General features: G+C 65.2%; 1 protein-coding gene across 1 annotated transcript; it reads right to left on the bottom strand.

Annotated features, from left to right (window-relative positions):
- Nucleotides 1-6,484: 6,484 nt before the first annotated feature.
- On the bottom strand, nucleotides 6,485-10,038 carry LOC125424942 (collagen alpha-1(I) chain-like). Its single transcript, XM_048482377.1, has 2 exons — nucleotides 6,764-10,038; nucleotides 6,485-6,665 (listed from the first exon to the last, which is right to left on the bottom strand). The coding sequence occupies exons 1-2, from the start codon at nucleotides 10,036-10,038 to the stop codon at nucleotides 6,485-6,487; spliced, it is 3,456 nt and encodes a 1,151-aa protein (XP_048338334.1).
- Between the last annotated feature and the right edge of the window lie 271 nt (nucleotides 10,039-10,309).

A 10,309-nucleotide genomic window follows, 5' to 3' on the forward strand; every position in this document is an offset into this window, starting at 1 on the left:
GTAGAGGAGAGGGCTCAGGGGACAGCCCTGCCTGAGCCCTCCGGTCTGCGGAAGCGTCGGCCCTGCCCAGCCCGCCACCACGGGGGTGGCCTCCGCTTTGCTGTAGAGGGCCTGGAGCCAGGCGATGAAACGGGCGGGAACCCCCTTGGCGGCCAACAGTGCCCACAGATACCCGTGGTGCACCCTGTCGAACGCCTTGGATTGGTCGCAGGCGACCAGGAAGCACGGGGTCCTCCCGGCCCCCGCCTCCGAAAACAAGTCCCGCAAGAGGGCCAGGGAGTCTGCGATCTTGCGGCCCGGCACCGCGCTGGTCTGCGAGGGGTGCATGATGCGGCTCGCCAGAGACGACAGGCGCCGGTTGAGCACGCGGGTGAGGAGCCGGTAGTCCACGTTGGTAACTGTGATTGGCCTCCAGTTGCCCGGGTCCGACAGATCCCCCTTCTTGGGGAGGAACGTGACCCTCGCCTGGTAGCACGAGGGGGCCAGTTCCCCCCTGTCCAGGGCCTCGTTGAAGAAGCGAGTGAGCACCGGCGTCAGGGAGTCCGCGTGGTTCTTATAGAACCGGTACGTGAGTCCGTCGGGTCCCGGCGCGGAGTTCGGCTTGCCCTTCCCTATGGCCCACCGCACGTCCTGCTCGGTCACCGGGTCGGTCAGGGCCTGGACTTCGGGGGCGTCGCTGTGCAGCCTGCCCCCATCGCGGCAGAGGAGCTCGGTCAGGCCCGCCAGGTATTCCTGCTGCCCCTGGGGATCGATGTCCCCTCCCTGCAAGATCTCGCCGTAGAAGAGCCCCATCTCCTGCGCCATCTCGGCAGGGTGGGTGAGCAGCGCGCCCGTGCTCTTCTGCCTCAGCGTGACCATGGGCTGACGGGTGCTCCCCAGGCGGTCCTTTTCCCAGTCCCCTTTTAGGAGGGCCGGGCCACGCGCCCTGCAGCGCAGCTCCCGCACCCTGCGGTCCCTCTGGTCTTTCCGGTAGGCCCTCAGCAGCTCTCGGTCTTGCTGGAGCCGCTCCGCATCCCAGCCGCCCCCGGCTGCCAAGACGGTCTCCGCCCTGATGGTCCTGTACAGGGCCCGGTGGTAGCGGGCCAGTTCCGCGTCCCTCCTGCGGCCCATGCGCTGGCGGCACCACTGACGGACCCGCCGCTTCGTGGCTTCCCAGTGCTCGGCGGCGCTCTTGTCCCCGTCGCGGTCGCAAGCGAGATGCTCCCGCAACGACCTGTCGAGCTCGCGGATCCCCTCCTCCAGTTGGACGTACTCATACGGGATGCGCCAAGTGCCCCTCCTGGGGGGAACGGGCTGCTCGTTTCGGATGCGCACCTCAAACAGGCCGTGGGCGGACCAGGGGGTCAAGAGGGTCCTGCAACCGACCACGCGGAACTCCGGGCTCGCCCACACGCGGTCCAGTCGCGACCGGAAACGAGGGTGGAAAAAGGTAAAGGGCGTTGCCCCCTCCATGTTGCCGTAGTCCTCCGCGAACAGCCTCCGGCCTCCGGTGGGGTAATAGTCCAACGTCGGCGCGGATTCCCGGGCCGCATCCCGGAGCCCCCTCTCGTCCTGGAGCCAGGCATTCAGTCCTCGCTCCTCTCCGTTTAAGCGCTCCGGGTCCGCCGGCCGCAACTCCGCCCTCCGTCCGTCCCCCTCCTCTTTGGACGCTCTGCGGACCGTCACGCACCGATCCTCCGGCCTAGCTCTGTTGTTAAAGTCGCCCAGGACCACGTACGTCGGACCCGGCGCCGCTGTGAAATCCTTCAGCGTCGGCCACAGCGCCCGCCTGCGGTCGCGGTCCTGCGGGCCGTAGACCGCGCACACCCGCACCGCCAAGTTCTCTTGCGGCGTGTCCCCCTTGAGGTTGAGGTCAACGACCAACAGGTGGCCCGGCTCCGCGTCGATCTTCCTGCTCACCGTCCAGCGGGACGAATGGCGCAGCAGGACGGCCACGCCACCCTGCCCGTCCGTTCGGTAGGACCACAGGGATGGCCCCCAAGCCCAGAGGCGCTGGCCGGCCGCCCTGTCCTGCTCGGACCGGAAATGAGTCTCTTGGAGCACCACCAGGTCCAGATCCAACTTGGCGATATGCCGGAGGATCTCCGCCCTCCTGACCGGTTGGCGCAGGCCCCCTACGTTCCACGTCGCCAAGCGCAGATCGAGCCACGCGGGCGCTGTCCTGGCTGGATTGGCTGCCGCTTCCGCTTGGGCCATACTGGGACAGTCGGTTGGTTGGGTTGGAAAAGTCTGGTGCGAGAGGAGCGACGGGCGGATGGCAAAAGTCGATGTGTCGAGAGTGGCGTGAGTCCGGTGCGAGCCGTTAAGGAGCACGTAGGTAATTCGCCCTTTACAGGGATTCGCTGGAACCGGAGAGGGCGTCGTCGCGGGCGGGGAGGGCGTCGTCAATGTCCTCCTCGTCCGCCTCACTGCCGCCGCTCTCCCGGCTGCCGTCGTTCTGGTCCCCGGCCACCCCCGATGGGTGGAGGCCGTTCTGTTCCGCCCCCCCCGCCTGCGTCGACGGGGGTGCGGCTGCTTCAGGGGGAGGGTGGGCCCGATGGGGGCTGGCGGCCTCAGACAGCCCCGGCGACCGCAGCGGGTCTTCCCCCTTGTCCGGCGGAGCGGGCTGAGGCCGAGGTTCGGACCCCGTGCCCCTCCCGTCGTCCCCGACTGGACCGGGACCCCCTCCCCCCAAGGCCTCCGTTTGGTCTCGCGGGACGCCTCCAGGGCTACCTGCACTTTCCTCCGACGTGGCCGGCGTCGTGTGTGGGGTCTGCGAGGGACGTATAGGGGTCTCGCTGCTGGTGTCGAGATCTGCTCCGTTCGCTCCCGCTCCGCTCAACCCAAGCTCGCCGGCTGCGGCGCCATGCGGCGCGTCAGGTCGTGGCGCCGCGGCCGGTCGTGCTACCTGCTCTGCAACATGCTGTCCCTTCTCGCCGACGCTTGGCTGAGCCGGTGTGGTGTCCATGGCTGCATCTGCGGCCTCTGGGACGGCCTGGGCTGTGCTTGGGGCTCCAGCCCCTCTCTGATCGGTAGGTTCGTTTCTGCCCTTGCGGTCCTTGCCTTCCGCTCTCCTGGATTTGTACGGATTGTTCACACGCTGCTCCAGCGGTTGGTACTGCTGCGTCACTGTTGCAGCCGGATCGCCGCTGTGCTCCTCCTGGTCGCTCGCGGGCTCTTCCTCTGCCGCTCGGGCCCCGTGGCCTGTTGCGGACGACCGCTGCTTTCTTTTGCTGCCTCTTGGATCGCGCTGATCGGCCCGTTTCGACCCCGAGAGCCACTCCATCTCCTGGACCGCGGTCTCTCGGTCGCCGTCTCTGCGCGCGTTCTGCTCCCCGCCTTGCTGCATCTCCTCCGCCTCCTCCTCCGAGCCGCTCTGCAACAGGGCGTATCGGTTAGCGCTCGTTTGAAGCGCTGGTGCGGGCCGCGTGGCCCGTGCCGCCCGATCCCCCTTCGTGTCCTGCCTGCGTCTGCTCACGGTCTCCCATCCCTGCCGGGAAGACTGGGACGCTTTCGCTGACTGCTGTCGGTCCTTGCTTGCTAAAACCGCGAGAACATCCGCTCCGCTCGGAGGTCCCTGGTCCCTCGTTTGGGCCCGCTCGAGTTCCCTCTGCCTCCCATGCTCTCTCGCCTGCTCCCTTAACCTTTCGAGCTGCCGGAACTCCGATCGCCGCTCGTCCGCCGCTGCCTGGCGGATGGCCTCCTCCTCCCTCCGCTGCCGCCTCTCGGACTCTGCCTCCCAGTCCTGTTGGTACCTGTCGGGATCCCTGGTGTTGCGCCAGCTCTCCGGGCACCAGCGATACGGGTGCCCGTCCCGTCCGCACAAGCTGCAGCACACCTCCCGCGCGCAGGTCTCTGTGCTGTGGCCCTTCCCTCCGCATCTGGGGCACAAGCGCGACGTGCAGTCCCTCCGCAGGTGGTCGTAGGCGCCGCAAACGAAACACGCTGGGGGTTGGCCGCTGTACCTGACCGTCGCGCGCTCTCCCCCCATGAAGAAGTACCTCGGCAGGTGATGGAGGCGACCCTCAGGGGTCCTGTCGAGCCCCATCACCAACTTGTACTCACAGGTCCAGACACCGTATTCGTCGCGTTTTTCCTCCGGCTCCATCAAAACTCGGCCTTCCCTGGCCAGCCGCCGCGAGATGTCTTCCTTGGGGACGTCCCCGGACCTCAGGTAAACTGTCACGACCCGGGTTTCTCCCCGGAAGAGGGGCTGCAGCTCCAGAAAATCAAAATCCGAGTCCTTTGTGCGTTGAGCCGCTCGGCAGCTGTCCCAGAACTGCTGATACGCCGCCTCGGAGCGGAACATGACGTCTGCCTCTGGGATTCCAGGGGGAATGCTGACCGCCCTCAGGTCCGCGGAGGGAACCTCCATCTTCCCGATCAGGAAATGTCCCACAAGATATTCCCTGGACATGAACACGCTGTCGGCCTCCCCCTTGTACCGCAACCGCACTACGAACTTCCTGTCCGCGCGGGCCTCCTCCTCTTGCACTCGCATGGTGTTGTAATACGTGGCTAGCATCTGTTCGTCCTCCACGTAATCCTGGGACAAGGGAGCCCGGTAAGTGCGTCGAAACCACGGGCTTCTGCCGCCCGTCGCCTGCGCGTAGGACCTCGAGCCGCCGAGGCGTCCCTCACTGCCCCGGGGGTCTCCGGGCACCTGAGCTGCTGCCACCGCCCCATCCGCTACGCTTGTGAGCCCTCGGGGCGCCGGCAGAGGTCGGTGCTGGCCACCCAGTTGCGCCAGGGTCTTCCTGAGTTCGAGCACTGGGGCAGGGACCCCGGACAAAACTGACAGGGCTGTCCCCACGGAAGTGGTCGCCAGCTGCTGTTCCACGTCGCCTTTCGGCCGTGCGCCCCCCGGCGACTCGCCCGACTGTGGCCCCTGGGGCGGCCATGGTCCCCGGTCTCCGTCCTTTTCCTTTTGCCCGCCGCCTAGGCTGCCCATTGCGCTCGAAGGGCCGGCCGCCGCCGCACCAGTGCCCACGTCCGGCTGCGGGGTCCCTCGCGACGGCAGCGCTGGGAAGTCCCCGTCGGCCCGCAGGTTGTAATGCCCCGATGGGCCGCTCCTGAGCTCCCTTATGAGGCTTTCGGCCGACTCCCTGGCCCGCGCGACCACCTCAGGTGCCGCGTGGCCCCCCGCCTGCTCCCTTTCCTTCTGTTGCCGTGCTTTCTCCCTCCTCTCCTTTTCTCTGTCTGCCCCTTTTGCCGGTACCGAACTGCCCGACGGGGTCTGGGCTTGCTTTGGATCTTCGAGTGCCGCTGCTCCCCCTTGCCCTGGGGCGTTGGCGATAGTCCCATCGCCCTTGGCCATCTGGGGTTGGCTTGCCGCCGCCGCTGTCGAAGCCGGTTCCGGATCCGCCGCGCTCCCTCCTGTTAGTGGCGGAGAAGGCTGCTGTGGTGGCAAAGGCGTCGAGGATGAAGACGAAGATGTCGATGGCGACGACGATGCAAGTGGGTCGCTGGTAGCTGGAGATGAAGACACGCCCTCCAATCCGGCCTGCAGCTGCTGCTGCTGCCCGGCGGTCGTCTCAAGCTGCCCGGCGGTCGTCTCAAGCTGACCGGCGGTCGTCTCAAGCTGACCGGCGGTCGTCTCAAGTTGCTCAGCCGGGTGTCTATCCTGCCCTCCCTCAGCTTGAGTGTCGTGTGCTGCCGTGCGTGTTGGCGGTGAGTGTTCCCGCGCGTGTCGTGTATCCGATTGGGGAGCCTCCGAGCGATCAGTAGGTTGGTCCTGCACTCTAGGTGTGCCTTCTTGTCCCCCCTCAGACCGGTGCAAACGTCGTCCCGCCCCGGAGGTGTCCGTAGACGACCCCGGGGGCGGCATGCTCATGGGTGGAGGCTCCCCTGGCGCTCGATCGCGCCCAGGCCCGAGGGCCCCGGCGGGAGCGTCGCCAGATGTGGTTCTACTTTTCACCATACGAACCCCGCCCTGTTGCGTTGCTCGATCCGGATGCGGATGGTCCCGTCGGCTCCATGTGGCTTTACTGGAGAAGGCTTCCTCGCTCCCTTTGCCGCCCCGGCGGCCGCGCGCAGACTCCAGACTGCCTGCGCGGCGCTCCATCGGCCTGGAAAAATCCTTGCGATAAAAAGCCGCGGTGCTGCCCTCCGCCCTCCGCTTACACTCGGCCCCTTCCCACGGTGGCACCTCCCGACGGGTCACTCGGGCTTCCCCGGGAAACTCCCCGGCCCCCTCAGCTGCCTGGCCCCCAGAGTTGTTCACTGGGAGCCCTCCCTCTCCACCCGCCTCCTCCCTTAATGCGTGAGACCGCCCTCCTCACGCAGGCGCTCGGCTCCCTCCGGCTCTGGCCTCCAGCGGCTGTGGATGCCCCCAGCCTCCCCCTCGGCCTGCCTCCCTGACCCCCCGGCCCACCTAAAACCTGCCTCCCCGCTCCCTGTCCGCCACCCTCTCCCTTGCCCGGCCAGACCCTTGGCTGTAGCTTTTATGCGATCTGTCTAGTTCGGTGCGCGGACTGGCTGCAGTGCCGCTGAGGGAAGACGCTGTTCACTCGGTGCTTCCTGCAAGGCCCCACCGCCTCGGGGAGCAGCCACCGCCGACTGCTTCGCGTTCTTTGTCCTTCATCTTGCTGCGCTCTGAGCCGCAGTAACGAGCACCAAGTTGGTCATCCACTCGGCCCCATCTTCGGCTATCCTTCCAGCTCACTTCCTCCGGCTCCCCTGTGTACCTGTGGGGGAACCAAACACACAGCTCCCTCCCCTCCTCCGTCGCCCTCCAAGATCCCTGTGCAAGTCCCCGGATCCGCTGCCCCCCTCCTCCAGCCACCCGGGGACAGGCACCGAGCCTGAGCTGCAGCCCTCCTGGTCATCCGCCAGTGAACCGCCTCCACCGCTGCCGCCATGGTCGCCGCCTTTGGCGGCCTTCGGGCCTTGGCTTCCTCCCTCCTCACCGAAGTCCCAGCTCCCTCGCTGCATGCCGCCAGGACCACCGGGCCTCGCAGCCGTGAGCACTTGCTGCTTGGCGTGCTCCATGCGGCCGCACCTCCCTGTAGGGACCGCCGCCAACCTGAGCCGTGACACCAGGAACCCCCAAAACCGGAGCAGGTCCTTTTGCTGAGGCTGGTTGGGCAAGAGAATGGACTCCACCACCCGGAAATCCCCGTCCAGCTGGGCCTGCCACCCCTCCCTGATGAGCGCCTCCCTGGACTGCGGTTCCCCGTCCGATTCCTTCCCTCCTGAGCTTTGTCGACTCCCCACCCTTCTCACCTTGCGATCGCTGGAGCGGCCCCGATGAACCCCCCAGCCTCCCATCCCATCCTGGTCCGAGGCCTGTCCTGTGCCAGTAATAGGCGTGGCGATCCTCACCTCGTCCTCCGCCCCCAGGTCCTCCATGTCCTGCAGGTTCCCATCTTCTTCCCCGTCCTCCCCCCACTGACACTGCAAGAGCAGGGCAGCCCGCTTTTGGTGCCTCTCCGCCTCATCGATGTCACTCGCTTCCTCCTCTTCTGCCGATGCCAGTGCCAGTTCACCATCCGGATGACCTCCCGCAGCTTCCGCCTGCCATTCCATACCTGCGGGGGCCGAGTCTCCGCCTGTTCCCACCTGGACCGGGCCAGAAAATCCTGCAACAAGGGATTTTTCTCCCTCCCGTGGCCCCTCTCCCGCCTCTTTTCTGGGGTCCCGCCCAGCACCCTCCTCCCCTGACACTCCTTCCCCTCCTCCACCTTGTCCCCCGTTTTTGGCTTCCCGCGAGGTTCCCGGTGGGACGTGCCGCAAAAAGGTACCCCCCGAGGCTTGTGTCACCTGCGCCCCCCCGGAGCCACTCTCCCCCGATGGGAGGGCCTGGGCCAAGTCTCCCCTCTCCCCCGCTTCCGTTGTCACCTCCGGACCGGGTCCTGGGGGCCCCCGGGGACCCCCCTGTGGTGCCTTCCCATTTCCTGCCGGACCCAGGGGTTTCCTCGGGCATCTGCCGCTGCAGCCAGTGTCCACCATTGCTCCTCCTCCCTCTGAGGCACCTCCTTCGGTTTTGGCCCCCTGCACCCTCCCTTGCTCGACCAGAGAGCAAAAAGGGCCCCCCGAGGCTTTTGTGGCCTGCGCCTCCCCTGAGCCCCCTGTCTCCGGGGAGGAGTTTTGGATGGTGTCTCCTCTCTCTCCCGCAACCTCTGCCACCCTCAGGCTGGACCCCGGAGACTCCTCCTGACCGTCCCGGGACGCCCCCCCTTTTCCCAGAATTTTCAGTTTCCCTACCGGATCCAGGAGTTCCCCATGTGATCCAGTGTTGATGTCAGGTTCACCCATTGCCCCCTCCCTTCCTCTCACCCCCGCACCGTTTTCAGGCACCTGTGCACTCCCTTGCCGGAGCACGGACTCAAAAGAGCCCCCCGAGGCTTGTGTTGCCTGCGCCCCCCCTGGGCCGCTGTCCCCCCGGGGTTCAGCCTGAACAACATCTCCCCTTCCTCCCGCCTCCCCTGCCACCCCTGGGCGTGGTCCCGGGGGCCCCTGCCGCTCGCACGCAAGGGAACCCAATTCTTTCATTTCCTCTTCCATTTCCTTGGCCGGACCCCGGGGTTCCCCCTGAAGCCCCCCACTGGGAACATTCTCCCCTTCGAGTCCCTCTCCCCCTCTCTCCCCACCAGGAATTTCAGCCTCCTGCGCGGTTGCCTGGCCGAGAAAATCCGCAAAAGGGCCCCCAGAGGATTGCTTTTGCTCCTGTGCCATCCCTTCCCAAGCACCTGTTTTAAGTGTGTGCATTGTGGGTTCTGGTGTTACACACAGCGCAACAGCGCTCTTACCTTGCTGTGCAGCTGGGCCCTGCAGCCCACAAGGCCGCTGGCTGCCTTCTGGGAGTCCCTCCTGGCTCTCCTCGTCCCTCTGCAGGCTTTGCAATGGCTGCTGGATCTCTTCACTGGGCAGCTCATTAACTTGGAGATTTATGCGTTTCTCTGGTGTCAACCCTCCCTGGAGATCGCCCCCCTCCCCTCTTTCCACTCCTTCTTCCCCAGCAACAGCCCCCCTCCCTGCTCCAAGCCTTGCTGATTGGCCAGTTGCTCCTCTAGTCTGCCCAGCAACATCCCCCCTCCCTGGCTCCGCAGCGTCTAGCTTGTGACTCTGACTCATCTCCTTGTGACTCTGAGTCATCCGACCGACCTCCTGAACTGCGAGTGCTTGCCATCCCCCTATGGGATCTCCAGGGTTGCCCTGGAGACTTGTAGAAAAGCCTTTTGGATGGGGATTTTCTTGTGGGGGTTCCCCTGAACGCTGTGGAAAGGGGTCTCCTGCACTTTCCTCCGAGCCCATGACGCCACTTTCAGACCCCCTTGGTTTGGGGACCCCAGGAAATTTGGAACAAGGTGCTGATTTTGCACCCACCGAGTTTCCTCTCAGGCTGCTTCTGCTGCGCACCCTAAATTTTTCGCTGGCTTTTTCTGCACTGCGTGCTCTGCAGCCATGCACCCCTTCTTTCAGGGGTCTCCCAGACTCTCCCCTTTCTTCATCGCTGGAGTCTGTCTCTGTGCTGGGAGCACCCCGCACCCCCATGTCTTTATGCCTGCGAGAGCTGTGTCCCCTGTTTATGGGTGGGAGCAGTTTCTTCTGTTCGGGCTTCTGTCCCCCTTTATCCCCTGCACCCTGAGTCCCCCCTCTGCTGGGTGCTCTCCCCCTTTCTTGAGGACCCTCCTGGGGACCCTGGGCACCCCCAAACCCCTCTCCTGAAGCCTGATCCCCCTCATTCCTGGGTTTTTTCCTTGCAGCCTCTTCCAAAAAATCTTCTCCAATGGCTGCCTTGGCTGTCTGCCTCTCTGCAGGGTTTTCAAGGCTTTTTCCCAACTGGGGCCCCCCTCCTCCTTCCCTGGGGGGCTGCTGCCCCCCCAAATCCAGGGGATCCTCTGCCCCCACTTCCCCCCTCTTCTCTAGCACCCCAAAAGCCTCCCCCTGCCCCTGTACCCCACTCACAGTCTCTGCTGGGCATTGCTGCAGTCCTGGGGTCTGGTCTACCTCCATGGCTGCTCCTCTGGAGGTTTCTTTTCCCTTCTGGGTCAGCTTTTCTTCCTGGGGCGTTTTTGGGGAGCCCCCTTGCTTTTTCCTCTTCTTGGAGCCACCCATGGGTGCCCCCCGCCTTCCCCCAAGTGGGGGTGAAGTCAAAACCGCTGTACCTTGGCTGGATACCACCTTCCTGGAGGAAATTCCTGGAGCCCAGGCAGGAGCCCACGTGAAGCACGACTTTGCTCTTTGCTGGTCAGGGTTAGGGTTAGGGTTAGGGTTAGGGTTAGGGTTAGGGTTAGGGTTAGGGTTAGGGTTAGGGTTAGGGTTAGGGTTAGGAAACTAATTTTTTTTTTTAGGAAACTAATTTTTTTATTTTTTAAAACTCCATCAA

Source organism: Sphaerodactylus townsendi, unplaced genomic scaffold (assembly GCF_021028975.2).
Source record: "Sphaerodactylus townsendi isolate TG3544 unplaced genomic scaffold, MPM_Stown_v2.3 scaffold_1546, whole genome shotgun sequence".
NCBI classification, from domain to species: domain Eukaryota; kingdom Metazoa; phylum Chordata; class Lepidosauria; order Squamata; family Sphaerodactylidae; genus Sphaerodactylus; species Sphaerodactylus townsendi.